Below are 21,157 nucleotides of genomic sequence, written 5' to 3' on the forward strand. Positions count from 1 at the left end.
TTACTTTATATAAGAAATTTGCATATGTAAAAATGCCCAGCAAGGTGTAAATGACGCTTTCAGACAAATGAACTCAAGATGTTGTCAGAGTCAGGACAGTAAAATTTCCAAGCACTATTGTTACAATCTTCCTCTTCAAATAAGACTATTAATTGCATTGTTTTCCTAAAATGTAGAAAGCAAAGTGCTTATTTGAGCAAACCAGCCATATACTATGCTTCAGTGTTCTTGAAAGTCTCTTGTTTCAGGAACAACACTTAACAAGTTTTCCTGGTAAAAAGTATGTAAACTTTTTCTCTACTGTTATTCTGACTTTGTCTACAAGGTGATGAGGGATAAAGTGTTTAATACAGAATAGCAGCTTTACTTGTGAAGAATCAGGTCCCTGTGCTGCCCCAAGCCAACAGAGATGGCAAACAGGTACTGCTTTGTGCAAACAGCATACACAAATGGCCAGAGATGAGGGAATGACTTTTCATATTAACATATACGGATTTGCTGGTATATCTGACCAGTTAAAAGTCTCTCAAAAAGGCAGAGAAACTACCGATAGAGTTTCTGCAGCAGAGGGTGAAAAATGCTCCTATTCCATTTGTGCAAATACGGTGGGCTCACATTATCAAACACACGAACTCTTGTCCACACGCTCTCCTGAGCACCCTGCCGTCAAAATAGCAGGGACAAAATTGGCCTCATTTCCTGGGTATTTCATATAGACCTCTGCATTCTTAAGTACGTTGTCAGGGAATATATTTTAAGGCTGCTATGCTCACATCTGATCTCCTACTCTATGTTTTTAAGATATTAAATTGGCTTTACCCAATAAATCATGATTTGTGCCTTGGAATCACATGGTACCTAAAATGACCAAAGGCTAAATCCTGTACCATTCACATTCATTTTATGCAAGTCAGAGGGCCCAGGTCTAAAAATTAAAGCAAAAACTGAGCACCAGCCTTCCCTGCAGGGAAGGCTAACAAAAAGCATCAAGCCAAACACACCAAAAAACCTAGTGACAATGTAGAGAAGCAGCCCTTATTGCTATCTGCAGCAAACCTCATCCCTGCTCCTATTCCAGCTTTGTGCTGCCTCTTTCTTGCTCCATCATGGGAGGATCAAAGCTGACAGCTGTGGCGGAGTACAGCCTTGGCACTGACGTTCTTATGCATCCCAGGCTAGTCTGAAGCCTACAGAAAATGGCCCTGATCACCCAAAACCCAAGTGAGATGATTATCCCAGGGGCTCCTTCCTGTTGAGGGATATAATAGCTGGATAGAAAAAAACAGACCAACAAACCCTCCCTCAAAGTTTTTCACAAAGGCAGACAGAACTTGATTTTCCTGACACACTGCTGCAAAGTTTGCTACCAAGCATCACAGCAGCAAGCCTAAGCCCATGGTACAACACTGAATAGTTACCACAATTAAAAAGAAATACTCCTTCAAGCTCCCCTTACCTGAGCAGGAAGTGTCCCCTAAGGGAGGAGAAGAGCGGGCAGATGATGGAGCTGAACACCTCTCAAGGGAGTAAGCCCCTTGCCCTCATGCAAGTTGACCAGTCCACTGAAATACCGGGAGCCTCCCACACACAAAACTAAGGGATCCAAACTTTGATGTTTTACAATAGCACAAAGACAACATATAAAACAGAATCAAGAAACATTGTGGCAAAAGTGCCAGCATTTTAAGGAACATTCCCTTTGGACACGAAGCCTTTTTTAGCCAAACCACTATGATTTGGTTTCAATGACCCATAGGAATGGATTCTGGATTAAGGTTTAAAAATGGGATATTTTCTCTTCTGCTCCTAGGTTCACCTCAAGACATGTGAATGAAAAAATAGCAGTAAGACTATTAGGCTGGACTACTAAATTTGTGAAGCTCAGCTGAAGTTGCAAATATATAATTCTGAAAATGCAATTCCCTCCTGAAGTCGGGCTGGGCAAGGATCATAAAACTATAAAAAGATACTTTGTCCCTAAAGACTGCAAGAAGCTAATCATTAACCATCCATTTATACTGTTTACCTTTTTATTACATTATTCTGATATTTTTCCTTCACAGGGACCTACTCCTTATTTATACCATATGTGTAACAAAAAAGATCCACTACCTCTAGGCAAAGTGTTTTTAAAGACAAAGATGTTTGCCAGATTAAAAAAAAACACACAAATAAAGTGTACATAAATTTGTGTTTGACTACTGTTGGGCATCTGGAATGGCACACATTTTCTTTGGAAAATTTTTCTTCCATTTTTTTTATACAAATGACAGTAAAATATGTACCCAGCAGCAAACCGAGAGAACTAAATTTAAAATGCACTTTCAGACCACTCTTTCATTTTTTTCTTTTTAACTTCTCTTTTTCCAAGGCAAGAGGGGAAGAGGGAACTTATACCAATGTTTTGAAGTACTGTAAGTTCTTTTGCCTTTTAACAGAAATATGTAAACAAGGTGTATGACTGTAGGGTAATGTTCTAGTCAAAAAGCATTCAAGAGCCAGAGCGAAGCTATTTAAAGAATGGAGTATTCAATTCCTGAGGCCAGATGCTAGTATAAATATGAAACTATGTTCACACTGCAGATTAAATTATTTTTAGTTTCTGCATTTGAACTGCCAAAATTATTTGGGTTGGCTTTTTTTTTTTTTTTTTTTTACTGTACCACAGAATTTACGGGGCCGCATTTTTAAGTACCTGAACAGAGGAATAAAATCACAAGTGTGAAAGGACTTTTTCAGCTATTTTCCCTGTGCAACAAAACTAGAAGTGTATAATGACAAACACTGTCACAAATAAGGGTCATTCAGGGAGTAAGGAAACTAAAAATAAAGATGGAGCTGAAACATTCAAGATTCTTGAAATAGATTTTCATAGTACCTTATCATTTGATTTCCAGCCCACAAAGCTTTTAATCTGGAAATACTCAGTGTGAAAGAAAAGTGGAGACTGTGGTTTTAAAATAATTAAAGAGAAAAAGCATGCATTAAGATTGCATTACACCCTGTCTACTGGGTTTGCTATGAAAGTTCACACAGATATTGCTGAAAATATCAAGTTAAAGCCACTAGCAGTTAATTAAAACAAATAATCAATAATCTCATGACCTTGCCATAGCAAAACCATGCACGAATTCAAGACAGAAAGAGAATGAAATAAACTGGCAGTGATTGAACAAAACTCAGGCTCAGTGACTAGTGGAATGAGGACCTATCACTGACACACGGTAAAGCTTACAAGTCACCTACAAGGCTGCCAAGGACCCCCTCTTCCTGACGACCACTTCACTGTTGGTTTTTTGGTCCTGTATTATCTTCCATTCGCTTCATCAGCTGACAAGAACAGAAGATCCAGGATGTACCTCAAGGACATCATTCATCTGCTGATATCAGGGGGTTAGTCTACCAAGACACAAAAAGTAAAACAGGGATCGTGTGGAGGGATGTCAACCAAGCCATACACCCTTCCCACTGTAAATGCCACAAATGCCCTGGAAGGCCTAGGTGTACAGCCAGGAGCACAAACCTGCAAGAAAGATGAGTAGAAAGACTGCAGCTTGGTCATTCAAGAGAACTCCTGCAACACTAAGGAATGTGGAATTACTGAGCAGACTTGCTCTGCACCACGCTGAACATGCATATTTTGCTGATGATTTACAAGAAGGATGGGGCCAGCAACACTGTACAGCTGGCTGGGGGTGAGAGGTGGGGGTCCGGCAGCAGGGGCTGTAACCCAGCTAATATTGAGATGTGTGAACCGACACTAAGTACCTGTGGAGACTCTGTCACTGCCTCAATTCAGAAAGGCACAGGACATCAGGCTTAATTACAAACAGGTGATGTGGGACATGCTGAAAGCTGAACATGCTCTTGAATATCACATCAGGTTGAGCCCCAGTTCCCAATTAACTGTTCTTATCAGGCATGGATCTGGTATCACAACAGCAAAGCCTCCTTTTGGTGGACCGGCTGACAATCCCACCCTTCCCTGGGTATTTACAACATGCTTTTAAAATGCACTAGCCTGCACTTTAAAGAAACCTGGGACCAGAACATCTGGGCTTTGGTTGTTTTGTTTCTCAGTAATAAAGTGTGGAAAAAAAAAATTAATTATGCAGCTGTGGATAAAACAATCAGGAACACAGCAGCTACCTTCTGATCCTTTACCTCTTTTCCCTTCACTAGCCTCATTCACAGGAGCAGCACAGGACATGGAGGAACTTGGAGGAAGATGAGAGGGAACATTTCCCAGTTTTTTCTTAAATAAGATTTTCAATTTGTTGTAAGATCCTTGAATTATACAACACGTGTGGATCTATTCCACTCATGACACACATGCATAACTCCCCTTGGCACTAATGGGAATGACGAACGTATTGTGAAAGGAGAATTGCCCCCTAAAACTGCAGGAGTGTGAACAAGGTTGTAAATATATCTCCAGGTTCTGGTAACATGAGAAACCAGCCTAGCGAATTTCTCATGGTTTATTATGATATCACCAAATCCCCTCTATGTATTTATAGCCTTGTAATTCACAATTATTCTGGGTCCATAAATGTTTCTGGCATCTGAATGTAGAACTGATACTATTATTTCACATATTATGGTACTGTCCATGAATGCTAAATTTATTCCAGCAGAGACTCCTGGAGTTCATTCATCAGATATTTTATGCTACTGTTCTTTTAATGATTCATTTATCCTTAGTAGTATTTGTATTCTGAAGTGTGGCATCTCCAGCCGACAGCACAATGCTCTGCTGAATTATCTTTTTATTTCACAGCATAACAAAACAGAGCACAGTCAAACTGAAGATGGCCTTTAGTACACTGTCAGAACAATACTGCTTACCAAGCATATCCAGACACATTTCTCAAACCGCATGTAATGCTCTGGCTGCCAACATGTTCATAAAGTCATTAACCAGCATCTTAAAATGAGGGTGTGATACATATATTTAAATGTTTAGGAAAATCAAATGTGTGCTTTTCCAGAAGCTTATTTTGAATTTCAGCTTCTACGTACATTAACTATGCAGCAGTGCACAGATGTAAAAATCCACCTCGATTTTTCACAAGCTGCTAAAATATACTCCTGCTAAAATAATACACACTATCTATCACTAAAAAAAGCTTCTTTATGGTGTTAATCATTTGTTCTTCACAATGTAATAGAGCAAGAGAGACCTAAGCTGAAGGTTAACAGTGTTGAGGATTCATGTTTACATGCAAATTACTATTAGCAGTAAAATTAAGAAGAAACTTATTTTACATGGTACAGATTTTACTAAATGAAGTAAATAAAGGCTATGCCACAATGCTCTCCAATACAAAACCTACCCAGTAAGTTACAATTCATGCTACTACATTTTTCAAATACATGCTTTCTCTATCACCCACTCCCACAAACTGCACTCAAATTTACAGATAGTGGGTTTAACCCTTCCCTTCCCACATATCCTCATCAGTGTTCTCATCATACAAGGATCACCAAACCAGCAAAGATAAGCATGAACCAATTAAGATTAAGCAGTCGGAATACTGACACTGAGTCTTAAAACTCAGTTAACAAGGACAAGGACGCCAGAACCACACTCTTCTCCAGTGTACCCATACAGCCACCTTAGGTGCTCACAAACGTGACACAAAATGCTGTGGGAGAACCCCAAGGCTGCCCATGTTGAGAAGGCAGGTTTGCTACTGCCCACTCAGCTGCTGGAGCCAAGACTCTTCTCACACTGTTGCCCAACACCTTCTTTCTCTTTCTAGCCTACCCATCTCCCACCTTCCCTTGCCTGCCCAAGCAAAACTCCACATCCTCCTGCTGAAGACTTCATAAATGCTGACATACCCATTCACTGGCATTACAGCCCCACACAGCTTGGGGGCAGCCCAGCTTTTGCTCCTGTTTGCCTGTCATAGAAAATGATTTTGCAAACAGAAGGAGAAGGGGGAGAAAAAGCAAGTCTCCTCCTTCAATTTCAGATGCACAAAGGATGCTCTGACAAACTCCCATAGCACAAGATGGGTCATCGATAAGAAGATGAATACTGTATCTCAGAGAACAAGCACTAGCTTTTCTGCAACACAGCAGTCAGAACCAGAATAAGATATTTAGGAAGACAGACGATGACAGGCCAGGCATGCTGCAGTGCACGTGTAAACAAATGGCAAGTCGTCTTCCAGGGCATGGGAGTAATGAAGAGCAACTCAGAAGAGCTACTTGGAAAGGAGGTGGTGAGTAAGTCTGGTCTGGCTTTTCTCCTCCCCACTGGAAAGGAACTGACACCCAGGTCTGGCCATGGTGTCAACAGCACCCACAGAGAAGTCTGAGCATCTCAGCACTGCAGCACAGGTCACAAGCCAGAATGATTCATGAGCTGGTATGAAGACAGCTTCAACTTGATTAACGGAGCACTCAGAGTCAGTTAACTATAGGACTTCAAGACCTGGGTTCCAGCAGAGCAGAATTACAACCCAGGAAAGCAGCCAGGCAGGAGAAGGAGAATGTCCTCGAGGCCCACCCAACCATACCATGTTATATAGGTGTTCAGTTTACAGATCTTGGTACTCAGCCAATTTTTGGCTGGCTGCATGGAAAGGACACAATGCAGGAAAAAAGGCACTGATGATCTCTGAGGGACTGATGGCTCTAACTACCAACTGTGGCACACAGAGGAGACTGCTGATCACCACCCTCCATGGTGCTGGGTAAGGGAAGTACAGTACAAAACAACAGACATCCCAAACTGGGTCCCCCTGGGACCCAGAAACAATATGGGCAGGGACGGAAACTAGAGGGAAGGCTGGGGAGGAAAACGGCACCCTCTAAACCTGAAAGTTAAATTAAGAATAAAAAAAGGAAAAAAAAAATAGGCAGATATTGAGATAAAGTCAGATTCAGAGCTCAGCAGCGCTGCACCAGGAGGCACACAATTCCAGTTACTGGAACAAAACCTCATGGTCAGTAAGAATTAAATGCAAGATCCAACAGTGACTAGAAGGGAAAAAATCCTGGAGAGCAGACACATGTGGGTTATTACACAGCCTGGCAAGGTCAATCTCGGTGCTAAAACCAGACAAAAATAAAAAAAGCTGTCAAACATTTTTAAAGGGACACTGTCCCACACTGGCTGCTTTGACACTGTTTGTGAATGGCCCTTATTTTTTATCTACTAATTTTGCAATTATAGAGGCTACTCCTTTCCCAACCAGAGGCTGCAACAAAACTTTTGTTGATGGTCCAAACTTCTGCAACTTCAGCTTCAGGAGAATGTGCGGCAGTTCCCTCTAGCTTCACAAGGCAGTAAAATTTAACTCTTCCTCTTCTCATTTTGCAGCAGTGGTTCCTTCTCTGATGTTTCTGAATATACCAGAACTGAAATTGCAAATGGCTGTGCTCTACACCAGTGACAAAGTGCCCTGTCATACCAATTCATAATTGAAAACGCTGACACAGTGACAACTGCTATCAGCACAATTCTGATAATCATGTTAGCTTGCTCCTACTGCAGGAATCAGTGGGGGTGGGGAACAGGCACTGTGATTTAGGGGCTATCTAGAGAGAAGGTACGTGGGATTTTGTTTACATTTCTTGGCAGATCTTCTGCATTTCAAAGAACAAAATACCCACCTCCTCAATTCCCAGGGGCAACACTACCACCCCCTTTTATAAGAGCTCAAAGGCAGGTCAAAGTTTGAGAAGAAATCCAAAATTCACCTCTTTGATAAGGCACGCTTGAAGTTTGAGATGTGTGGTGTTAAAACTCCTTTCAAGAGCCACAAACAGATGAGGCTCAACACAGTCCAGTGGTGAATGAAAGGCTTCCATAGCCAGTACTGCATATTAAAATGTTTTTGTCACCTCCATACACTTCCACTGTAACAAAGTAATCTATCCCCAGAGAAAGGCAGAAATTAACAGCACTTAAATCACCACAGCATTGCTCAGGCAAACACGTGGCCTCAGAAAGGACCAGGTGGCTATGGACAATCTCCTGAGGATCCCACCAACCTCCTCCAAAGGAAGCTGGGGAAGCTGCAGAGGAGAGAAGCAGTGGCTAAAGAGAAGGAAGGGACCCCAGAAATGCTATTGGAGATAGCAGCATTTTTGCTACTGGAGATACTGGAGATAGTATCTATTTTTGCTACCACCTCCAGAAAAAAATTATGTTATTACCACAAGAGTATTAGGGATACACTGTACCTAACAACAGCATCACCTTTTAGCATTTAAAAAGCAGTCAGCCACTGAAGCCAGCAAGTACCAGTGATCTTAAACCAAACGGTTGAAAAAAATAAACATTTTTCTTGCCCTCTTCATGCAAGGCCAGACAAAATTCTCTGTCTAGTCAGCACCTCATGTTATCTCTGGTCCCAAAAATGCTAACATTAAAGGCAAGTGTTAATTAAAGCAAAAGATGTACAACTAAAGGAAGCCTTCCTGCTCCACAGCCCCTCTCAGTGCTGCTTCGCAGCCTGCTGGTGCTCTTGTTCTCCTGGAGCAGTGCTGGCATGTGCCAGCAGCTGCACAAACACAGAAGAAAATGCCAGGCCACACTCCTTTTTCTCCAAGGAAGCCATCCTCCTCCATTCAGGCTCCGTGGAGCACAACAGACAAGCCATGTAATAGCCTCATCTATGGCAAAAGAGTTGTATCAATTGGGCTAGTTAAAATGAGTTAGAGAGGTCACTCTGATCCACAAGACAAAAACCAACATCCAGGTCACAAGGGCAGAGAGGGGAAAATGGGATAACGGGACACTTATATGAGCTTTATCAAGACCAAAATAGCATTCAGCTAGGGCAATGAGGACAGGAAGGCACAAGGAAGAGACAAAGAGTCAGACAGAGAAGAAGGCGAGAGGAAGAGAGTGAGAAGCATGACTTAGGCACAAAGTATCCAAAGTAGCTGTACTCTGACAAACAATTAGGTGGTCAGAAAATTATTGCGTCAAGTTAAGCCAGGCAAGCCTGAACTCAACAGCACACGACAAACAATGAAAAAGGAGAGTCAGTACCAGTTCAGAAGTCACCACAAGTGTCTCTTGCACACTACAGCTGCAGATTATCAGTTTTGATAATATTATGACTTGACTACATTACAACTTGATAATCTTCATCTGGAGAAGTCATCCTTGTTGCAAGGCCACTGGCAAGTGAAATCAGAAGGTCTGTGCAACAGCTCAGTGCCTGCTGGGGCTAGGTACCATGGCTGGCCAGGCACTGGGGAGTGGGCCCCTTCCTGCAAGACAGCTCATCCCTGCTCTGCTTTTCCTACCAAACTCTCTGCAATCCGTTGCAGATTGGCCAATTTATACAGCAACACAAGATCCGAAGAGGAGCTGCGATCTCCTGGGTGAAGCTATGCAAATTACGAGACTGGTAAAGAAGAGAAGGAAATGAGAGGGTGAGCCAGTCCTGCGGCATTCATCCCCAGCTCAGCAAGCTCTGCTGGAAGGTTCAAGAGAGTGAAGTAGGAAACAACTGATGGAACACCACCTATAGACTAGAAAAGGGTGACTGCTAAAATATAAACCTCAGCTAGAAGCGTACTTGATTTTCTTGGATTTCAGATAACAAAGATACAGACTGTACACCCCCAAATGTGGGGGGTGGACGGGTGGAGAATGAAAGACAGCACAGGGCTGACTGCTGAATTTTCTTTGGCTTCCCCCTCAATGGACCCAAACAAACAAACAATAACTGCAGCAAGACCCTCTTCAGTAAGCACCAGAACTTGCTCATCCCTATTACTAATGCTGCCACTGCAGGAATTTGAGTATCTAGTGCGCAACAACCTCAGCCATCCGTTCTGGCATGATAAAGACTCATAAAGGACGGACAGAAAGAGCGGCAATGACAGTCTGGGGACCAAACCTAGACCTCTGTCATGACAGACTCATGTGTCAGAGGGATGCAGACTGCCCAGCCCAGGGCAGCAGGAGTTCCCACCTCCTCCGCCCAGTGCAGGCACAGGGGCCATTTGTTGCTCAGCTAAACCCAGGCAGCACCGCATCACAGCCCAGCCTAACCCAAACCAACAGAGCCAGCGAGCACTAAATTCAGTCATTTTCCCCTCAGCCTCTTCTCTCAATTTCAGCTCTGACTCCTCTATATTTTATTTCTTTTTCTAAAGACACATTTAGAGATGAAACCATTCATAAATGCCTATCCACAGACAGTTTGTGGCAGCATAATTGACAATGAGTCTGCTGCAAAAATGAAAATGCTGTTTTAATAACCTTGGCCTAAAATACATTCTGTTGTATGCCTCAAAGGGTTTCAATAAAAAGTCAACCTGTAGAGACATATTTTCTTGGCTTAAACAACAATCCAAAGCATATAAATGTAGTCCAACTATAATGACATATTTATAGGCCAATAAAGCTTACACTGCAGCTTTCATACTTCACTTAAAGGAAGTCTGTAAGAAGCAGTGTTATATAAAATAATTTGATTTTTTTTCGAACTATAGCCCAAGGAATACAAATATGCAACTTTGCCATATTTAACTGACAGTGTTTACATTGCTTAGTTGCTAAAAATTTTGTAAAATGAAATAATTCCTCATTTGGTGACTTCTCACTGGTTTACCAAATATGGGTATACAAGTCCATTTGTTACAAAGAAAAATCCCCTAAATAATTCTAAAGACAAAAATAAATAACTAGTGGCCCTAGTAGTGAATGATTTTATCAGACCAATTCTTCTGGAAAAACAGGTTCTCATGTTCATTATGAATAATACATTCCTGAGCAACTCTATTTTTATATGCTGCATTGTTGTTATTCTTTATTTTTCTCAATATTTGAAAGAAATATTCAGAAAACTATAAATAGTCTTAAGACATAAACTGCTAGCACTCAATATTGACGTATTTGTAGAAAGGGACAGAATGTGTAACATAAATATCTCAACATGCAGAAAGAAATAGTTCTTTAGAATCATTTTTCAGGCTGAAAACTTGAAGCTCACCCAAAAAATATGCCATTGCTAGAACTTTTATTTAATACAGTCCTAAGGAAAAGTTCTGCATAATTCACTGGTGATAAAAACAACGGCATTTTACAGAAAAAAATATCTGTTACTGAAGAAAAGAAAGGCAAAGAGAAAAGAAAGAAAAGAAGAAGGGAGAAAAAAGACAAGAGGGGGAAAAAAGAGAAGAAAAGGAGAAAAAAAGAATAAAAAAGGAGACAGAACTACTGATTCTGAATTAGGGTCAACTTTCAATTATGGGTGCATTGGTTTCTCCAAGTTGTGGATTAACCAGGTGTCACCTTTGTTTTGGCTAAGCCAAGTGCCACAGAACGTATGGCACAGAGTATACGCTGCTCAGACTTTGCCTGGTTATTGTTTAAAGCTACCCTGCTTCCAGGAACAATGTGTTTAATTAAATATGTTTGTGCAGTGCCACTTCTGTGGTTCTGTATCAATCATGTTTTCATTTCATCCGGGTTATTCCACCCTGCACCACTCCTGAATAGTGTATGAAAACTGATTTCATTTCTTTTATAAAGTTTTTTTAAGCTCTTTGATATGGAAATAATTTCCTAGTACCTTCTACAGCTCAGTTCAAAAACATCTAGTAGGAAGAATGCCAGAATCTACTCACCTTCATGGGATTTCTCTGTAATGGGAACATGCTGTTTCATAGGAAAAAAGGGGTCCAGGAAATCACTTTGCTTATCTAGACCTTTTCAACACCTGGTTCAGAAACTTCCTCATCTACATTCAGGGTTAAACGTGGTCATCACTACAGATCCCTGCATTGCCTGCCAAACTAGCACAAGAAGGGAATTTTTCCCTTCAGATCCAAGTTCTGTACAGAGTGGTCTGCCTTGTCACAGCCACCCCACTCTGCTCAATGAGGAAGCCCTTCCTAAAATATCCCCATTCATGCTCCACTGAGTAACTAACAGACTGGGAGGGGAATCGTGCTATGGTGGTGAGAAGTGGTGTATGTGCAAATCACTTCTCCATTTGGGCTGATCAGCCTTGCTAATATAGCTGTGCTGATGCTCTCACCAGAGGGACCTTTGCATGACAGTGCACTGCACTCTCTCACAGTTTAGAACCCCATTTTAAGAGAAAAAATACCCCATCCCGTTGTGTTGGAGACCTACTGCAGAAGTTATTGCTAATAAATCTTTGATCACTGCAGCTGAGCGTTGCTCTGTTGGCAAGATGCAAGAGTACTGAAAAAGGTCTGCGGGCACACATCGTAACAGGCAGTAAACCCATCATTTTGACAGAAGAGAAGATACAACTCCAGCAGCTCACATCTCTATGCCTTGGACACTTGCACATTATGCTACTGCCCTTCCCTACAGGTAGGAAGATGACAGTTCCCAGAGCACAATGCCAGCCTTGACTCTGAATGAGAGAAGTAAATCTTCTTCACCTGGTGGGTGATAAACCTCCATCCCATAGTTAAGCCAAACACTAAAGCTCATGGGTTGCCTACAGGACACAACCAAGTCGGGCTGTTTCACAAGCAATGAAGATCACCATTCTGAGTTTTTTCTCAGATCTGGGAAGCAAAATATGCTTAAATTCTTGTGTCTCTCAAATAGTAAAAAAATCCTCTCAGTACCAGATTTAAGAAATTTCTTTGATTGCCTCTAATAGGCTAGATCAGTTATCTGTATCAACGTGCCTAATCAGCTAGAGGTCTTCTTGAACTTTTGGTTCCACTCCTGTCAACCAGTCATGATGAAGAAAAAAGCAATCATAATCCAACATCAGTCAAAATACCCTTCTCTACTGAAAAAAAAACCCAACAAAACAACCCAAAAACCCAAACAACAACAAAAAAGACCCAACAGTAAAGCCAGACTCACCAACTGAAAATGAGTAACATCAGAATGTGGGTTATCAAAATTATACCATATAGTTTGCATTCCATACATGTTTTCAGTATAACCCCTACTTTCAAAGCTTAACATGTAACTATAAGCTTTAGGCTTAAAGATAATTTTCTTTGGCTCCTAGGGTACATAACAGCAATTTCACAACTTACCATGAGAATTTTTTGTTTGTTACAAACAAAACCAAGAAAACAGTAACACACAAAAGTTCTGTCTGAAAAACATTAAGATTCTTCTGACGCAACAAACAAATGCAAATACATGTAACACATAAAGAAGATGCCAGGGCAATAGCAGAGAAAATTACTGCATGTAATTATGATCCAGAAGAAACCACACAGAAAAGCAAAGGAAAAGAGAAAGAATTGCATTTTTTTTTTTTTTTCCCTTGGAGTTGTAATGAAAAATCAGATCAACTTACAATTGTACTTTAAACTTCCAACCTACATATCTAATGGTGAAATGTGAGATCGACAGAATCACTTCATCATTTGATAAGATCAGAAAAATAAGATGCAGAAGATAAATCCTCCAAGACATATCTTTAGCTTAGTGTAACTTGGCTTCAATGCCAACACAGTCATGCCATTATAAAACTGAACTTGGCCCTCCATCTCCTGTTCACGTAGGTACAAAAGCATTTCCTCACAGGCATCAGCCTTAGCTTTTAATTTCTTACCTTTCCACTCATTAAGGCCTAAACTTGATGCTCTTCAAACTTGGAACATTTGTTAGAAGCTTGGTACAACAGAGAAACATCCCTGGGATTCACTTCAAAGTGCCATCTCTGACAGTTATTACACATCTAAGGTCCTAATATCACAAACAGGCACATTTACCAACAGGAGACCCATCTTCCCCAGACCTTGGGCCCCGGAATTTTAGAGATGTGAGAGTCTGTACACCAAAACAGCCCCCGAGCTGCAAGCCTGTCTGCAAACATCCAAAGTAGCAGTGCTACCATTTTCCTCCCTAAAAATGGACAGGGACAGAAAGCACAGGTCTATCTGAAGAGAACAGTGAAGTGCTTGCCCAGGCCTATGCTGTATAGTAACATAAAGCTCACACGGACATGCTATAGAAAGCTATGGAAGGGACATCTCCCTACTGAACGAGACACAAAGCCAACCATATGGAGGCAGGAGAAGCACCAGAAGCAGTTTACAATGCTGTGTTTCCAGAAAGTGGGACATGAGAAGTGAAAGGCCTTTGCTCTCTCCTGCCTGTCAGAGGAGGCCTCAGGAAGAAGTCTCCAGGTTCCTCTCCCCACAATATACAGCTCTGACCTGATCCCTCTGCCTACAGAGCCCCAGGGAGAGCCCTTGACAATTATTTGTGTGCTCATCTTCAAGGTTTGAGCCTTAGTGCTCAGGGACATGTCTATAGAGCAGGCAGGTATCACAGAGATAGCCCACACTAATCTCAAGGGAGCCTGCGATGAGCTCACCACCACTCATACTGCTCGGGTATCTCACCACCACACCTCCACCCAGAGAACAGTTATATCCTGGGAATTGGCAATGGCTTGGTAGGATTGGGCTCATCTGTCTTTGAAAGATGTCCACCCACAGGCCCCTCCCCATGGGAGAAAGTATGGGATACTCACAAAGGTCAGCCTTTTCCTTCAGGATGTCTTTGAAGTTCAAGCCACTGTTGAGCGTGGATTGTCTGTATCTCATCAAAGCCTCCTGCCCATTCTTCCCCACATCCATCAGCTTGACCGGCTCAGCCCGGAAACCACACTTCCACTTGGAGAAATCGGACTGTGCCCATTTTGCCAAGTCCTCAAGCTTTACAGTAACTTTCTCTGAAACAGCAATAACTTCATCCTGCAAGAAGTGGTCAAATGAAAATACAACATGTCACGCAGGGCTCCATGATGACTGATAAACCCGTAACGCCACCCCGCCATAGGCTATTGGAAAAGCCTATCTTGCTATTGGCAGGTTAATTTTTCTGTAATACAGAATAGCTAGTACTTGATTTATTCCTCCTGCCACATAAGTGGAAATATTAGTTGTTTACTCGTAGCAAATACACATGATCTAAAGACAATTTCTGGGACCAGCGCACTGATCCTAAAAGGCATTTGAAATGCCGGTTGCCAAATCACATTCTGTATAACGCAAGGCCTGGAGGGAAAGTTTGTTTTTTAGGTGCAATTAGCTGCAAATGTAAAAATTCATGGCTGGATGACTAATGGTTATAGCTAGTCCTGAAATAAATGGACTAAGTAAATCTCAGATTCTTGGAACTCTGACTCACCAGAAAATTCCTGTGTTTATGGTACATTTTCCCTTGGCTTATACACAAATATTGAATTTAACTTTTGTCCTAAAAATTAAATAAAACTGTGACGTAATCCCAAAAGAAATACTACATAAATGTTATGTGCTTCCCACCAAAAGAAACTTGCACATTCTCATGTTTCTTAAAACCTTTTTCAAGATCTGAACTGTATTTTTTTTTCCCCTTCTTAAACATACATTCTAAGAAAAGCACTTAAACTTAGTTTAGCCTCCAGAACATATACTTAAATTAAACAGCTCTAATTGCTGGATTTTAACCTTCCAGGAAACAATCAACTCCTCTCAGTCACGATGAATAAGCACAATGTTTTATAGCTGACTCCAGCATGCAAGAACTCAAGAAAGCCTCAAAAATAAACAAACATACACACATATCCAGAAAGATATACTCCTGACTTTTTAGTTAAAGCAGCAGAAATAATTTACGTTGTAATGAGAGCTCAGTGCACACCACACCTTGCACACTGCACATTTCTAGCACTAAATAAGGTTACAGCTTCTTGAAATAAATAAACCAGAATCCAATTTTTCTCTCAAATAAACATAAGTATTTGCAAAGGGGAGAGAAATTCTTTGAGTTATTAAACAAAGGGAAAAGCATGATTGATTCTCTCTGGGTGTTTGTTTTTTTTTTTTCCCACTGAACACATTCCTCAGGAAATAAAATACTGCTCAATAGGGAAAAAAAAAAAAAAAAGCTTTATTGTGACAAGTTACACACAATACAAAACCTGAAGTATCTCCACTAAAAAAAGCAGATCTGATATTGCACTCTCCCTTATATAACACAAAATCGTTTTATAAGCAGGCACCTTCATTACATTTAGTGCAATAACAAATATTTGGTCAGAAATGAATGGCATGCTTATATGCTAAGCAAGCTTGTAATAAAATCTTTTCCTTTATCACTGCACAGCATAAGAGCTTCCACAGAACAACAAACAATAACAGTCATGTTTTAAATCTCTGTTTATGACAAACGTCAATACTTTGTAAACAAGCGTTGGGTACTACAATTTCAATGGATGGTTTCACCCAATTTCATTACAACATCCACTTGAAATAAAAAAGCTGTAGCTGCTATGCATTTTATAGCTATTACATGGTGATTATTAAATGTCAGGATGGAAAAAAAATAATACATATATATAAATATCAGCCTGCCTGCAGACAGTCTCAGCAATTTCTGGATGAACTGCTCTGTTAGGATGTTGAATACAGTCACCAGCTACTACACAATTTCTAATCTTCAACACAAGAGAAATCTGTTTAGCAGTGGTATAAAAAAACCCAACAAACCCAAACTAAATCTAAACCAACCTGACTTGGAAATCAGATGTGTTTTTGGTTAAAATATTATTTTCCAAATAGCTTTCACGATCAAATGATTATGATTTCAATTACCAGTTTCTTCATATCCTTTCCAAGAACTGGTATGACTAATTTTGGCTGGCATACAAAGTAAGCTGAGCAGACAATTTATTAACCAAAAGAAAAGTACAATCATTATTACATCATCAATGAATAAACTTGTTTTCGAGAATACAACCTTCACACACACGCACATGATGTGTACACAGGGAAAAAAAAAAAAGGAAGGGGCATAAAAAAGAAACCCTACTGCAACAAGGGCGAAGGGTGAAGCGGTGCTGGTGCACTTGCTGGCTCTGTCCAGGCTGCCACGGAGGGGGAACAGGAGGGGCAGGGGGAAAAGCAGCCTTCAAAGGCAGGGGCAAACATACCCCGGCCATATGCTTTCTGTGGCAGCGGCATGGCCATGAAAACCTGTGGTGTTTAGCATCCCCACACCAATGTGAGGGGCCGGGAAAAGATCCTGGGAAAAGACCATTGTGCACTAGCCTCAGCCTTTCACAAAATGGCACTGGGACTCTTAAACACAGCCACTGTGGTGCAAAGGGGCACTCAGAATGGCACCACAGAGCAGCTAAGCATACAAGTGGAGTGCACGAATATAAAATACAGAAGTTCGGGCTGTTACTGCACCATGACACAGGTCGTGGGCTGAACCCCCTCCATGCAGGCTGTGCTAGGCAATGGCCCCTTGCTGGCGCTGCCTCTGCAGCAGCTGTGTCCCCAGGAGACCAATCCCCATCACTCCTGTGACAGCCATGTCCCTAGGGGCACCAGGCTGGCCCCCAAAATCATCTGGGATCACCTTAGGAGGACAGCTGACCACAAGCCTGGCACACATGGCTGCTAGGTTGGGCCTTGTGCCACTACCAAGCAATGGCAGCACCTGCTTTACGGCTTTTGGGACAAGAAAGCCCATCTTGCACCTGCAGTAACTGCAACTCCACTGCCATCAACTCCGCCAAAAGCAAGAGCTGTTCCTAACATTAAAGACACTGCTGTGGAATCCTGGGGTTGTGTCAAAGGAAGTAGGGCCAAGGCCAGGCCTAGAGTGCAGAGAACATGGCTGCAGGATAAGCCCCTCGTGAGGAAGGCCAGGTGGCGGTGGCTCCCCGGGGCCTGGGAGTGCCCAGCCATCCTCCACACCAGCATCGGCCTCGTGTCCTCCCTTGTACCGCTAGTGATCATGACAGCTGCACAAGGAAAATACGTACGAGCATACTTTCAGCCCAAAAAAAAACCCAAACCGAACAAAAATATACCCTATATATTTCAGGGCCTGTCTTAGGTTGCCTTACCCTGTACACAGTGGGACTGAGTAGACCTGCTCTCTCTCACCACTCATCTTTTAAGCTCTTGCTCTACCCAATTCAGAGACAACCATCCATGTTCTCCCCAACTGCCCACACACCACAGCAGTTACAGGTCAGACCATGGTCCTCCTGAAAGCACCACTGACAACGCTGATCTTGCCAGCGAACAGACCATATCTCCAGAGATGTTTTCACCCCAGCACCTCATCGTACAAGCACTGTGACCCAGCAAAACACAGTGGGTAGCTTCAGCCCCTTCTGAGGAGCCCAACCCCAGCCAGCTTCCAGAGAGGTTGTCTTCCCCTTCCAAGAGGTTGTCTTGGCTGTTTGCTAACACAAGAGGTCATCTGCCCCAATGCCACTCAAACAGAGGTCACCCAACAATTTCATCAGCTCTGGGATTTTAATGCACCTTGCCAACCTTTCACATATTCTTAAGCAACCTTTCCAAGTGCTCAGACCCAAACTATAAGTTGTGGGCGGTTTGGGGTTTTTTTTTGGAGCAGCAGGTGAAAAAAGGGCCCCTCTCCTTTTTTGTTAACAAAAAAGTCTTGTAGCCCTCTGTCACAACAAAACTTGCTTTTGAATCTTCAGGTCTCTACCAGCTGGAGGAGCCCTTATAACCATTTGGTATCAACTGCTGCGCACCTACTGCTGCAGCCCTTCTAGAGAAACACTATCAACAAGATGACAAAGGAATACAGATGTTGAATAAATAAAAACCAGGTACACAGTGACACATGACTAACAAACCTTTAGAAGATTAAAGAAATCTGCTGTATAACCTTCATGTCATTCATAATTATAACTGCGTAAACATAGAAAACCACCCTCATCGCATACATTGAATATATATTTATGCAAAAATCAACTGGTGGTGTATTAGCTACGCTCTGAAGTGATATTTTATGAGGACTCCATTGCATGGTTAAGTCTTCAATTGTAGTGTTTTCCTGTTACAGTAAGATGAGGTTTGCAGGAGGAAACAGCCAGCACTGATTTCAGTTCTGCTCAGGAAGGAGATTTATCTTGGATGGGCCTTTTTGGACACTGACCAACCAATGGCAACACTTTTCCCAGCCACAAAGTTGTCTAAATCTCTAAAGAAGCACTGACGATAAAAAGAGGCACTTTTTCTTCTGTTTCTATAAAAGCAGGTATCTAGTCAGCCTGCAATTTTAGCACATCTTACAAGACTCCTGAGCAATGTATGATACTTTCCCCTATCAAGTGGGAAATGGGGAGATGGTTAAGAAAGATGGTGATATAAACCCTTCTCATCCCTCTCTTGTTTTTCTAAGAGCGTATCAGATTTGCATTTTCAGAGAAGTCATCCAGGGAGAAGAGGACAGCATCTTCTTGAGAGCCGTTATGCTTAAATATTATGTCACTGTTGTCTAAGCAACCATCACAGCCTCCCGAAAGCACAGAATGCTATATTGCCTGACTCAGCAGATGGTTGAAATACTTACATTCAGGGAAGGGGGTCAGGTAAATATAATAGTTTAAAGCAGATAATTATTTTTTAGAAGAAATATTAACTCTTACAAGGCAGGGAGTCACAGGGCAGCACATGGAGGTCGTACATCTTGATTGCACACCCGCATACGGTACGTCACATTGCCAATAACTAGGAAAGATTTATGTTTTAGAGACGCCGAGGCAGCCTTTAAAAGAATTACAGCAACTGAGATATCTCAAAATTTTGACGTGCTGAGGCTGTTTTCACTCCAGTGCTTCCAGAGGTCATTTAAGGAATTCTGGAGGGCACGAGCGAGTTGAACACCTGCTTGGCTGTCTCCTAACATCAAATACGTGGCCTAGACAGAAACAGGAGAAATACTGTAAAAGCTCTTGCTGATAATTACAGGAGACACTGTGTGTCATTTATCTGATCAGTACAATTTGCACTAGAAAACTTCTTCAAGCCTTTTTACTGAAACCTTTAGCACACCAGATAGCTGGGGATGCATATTTTCCAACCCAGTACACTGCTACTGAAAATACATTCATCCATGGAAGCAAAAAATATAGCGCAACTCTTTACGGACTGCATTCACCAAGGATAACAGAACTGCGTATTTCATTTGAGCATAAAGGCCTCTGTTATTATGGGCTTTTTTTACATTCCATGTATGTTTTATTTTTTTGGGATTTAGGTGAAAAGGACTTTCTTCACACCTTGCGCAACAATGCAGTTCTTGCCCTGAGAATCCAGTTTCCGGCTCTAGATCCCTTTGAAGAGTGGAAAGTCATGTTGTGGAGTTGGAGAAAGGGAAGAGGGGGCTTACTTCCAATAAGCACCTCTTCTGTAGCACTGTATTTACCCAAGTGTTTGAGGAAAGCACCACTGCCCTTACTTGACAGCATAATCAACAAAAGGCCCTGTTAGCAGAGTCTATAGTCCAGAACTCTTCTCTGCCATAGAGATGCTACAAGGGCTTTGGGACACTGGTGCAAACCAGGTCATCTCAATTCATCCCTAACCCACTTGCCAAAAGTCATTCAGGAACCTGAACCCAGGTCTCCAGAGTCACCTCCTACATGCAGCACTTCTCCCAAGCTTTCCTCCAGCGACTATACTCAGCCCAAAAGGTGCAGAGAATGTTTGTACAGGACTGCTTTGCTCTCAGAGCCTTTCTCCAGAGTAAGAAGGCCCCATTACCCTGCTGCCTGCTGTGGACATGGTGTATATATGGGGTCTTTGAAGACCGCAGGATCACAGACTAGCTGAAAAACTGTGGTTGATTCATAGAAAAGGGCTGGCTCTGGGAAGTGCCCCATTCAGCCACCCTACAAGGAAAACTAATACTGCTATATACTCCCTTATTACATGTTGCTCTTCCAGCACACCTTTCTAAGCAGGCTGCAGACCTGGGTGGCTGGGGCACAGCTCTGCCAGGTGGGAACCACTGCTCCCATTCTTCAGGTGGGATCACCAAGTGACAGGGAAGCCTCACAAGAGGCTCCAACACATGGCATGAGCAAGGGCAGCCTTCTTTTCCCCATTACCTGTTCTGCGTGCCTCATTTGGTGGTGTCTCCTCATGCATCTCACAGCCCAGGGTGAACAGAGATGTCCCAAAGGATATGTGAAGCAGAACTGACCACTGGGGTCTGAGCCTGCAATGCTCCCCAGAGCCGCCAGCATGTAGGAACCTACAGAGACCACCACTCTCTACCCGTCGACCTACAGGAGAGCCTTCAGAATGGAAACACGCACAGCCCAAGAATTTACCTGGCACACAGGAAAATTTTAAAGAGGCCGAAGCAAAACCTTTCATCTGCTAATCCTTCACT

At 42.2% G+C, this 21,157-nt stretch overlaps 1 protein-coding gene across 2 annotated transcripts in view; it reads right to left on the reverse strand.

Moving 5' to 3' along the window:
- Positions 1-21,157, reverse strand: part of ARID5B (AT-rich interaction domain 5B) — a gene marked incomplete at its 5' end in the record, with an annotated part of 122,972 nt that overhangs the window by 94,449 nt on the left and 7,366 nt on the right. For both annotated transcript variants that reach the window (XM_080620912.1, XM_080620911.1), the window contains one exon: positions 14,472-14,694. In XM_080620912.1, the coding sequence (XP_080477038.1) occupies positions 14,472-14,694 (223 nt within the window). The remainder of the gene's footprint in view (positions 1-14,471; positions 14,695-21,157) is intronic.

This window comes from Psittacula echo, assembly GCF_963264785.1.
Source record: "Psittacula echo genome assembly, chromosome: 6".
Lineage (NCBI taxonomy): Eukaryota > Metazoa > Chordata > Aves > Psittaciformes > Psittacidae > Psittacula > Psittacula echo.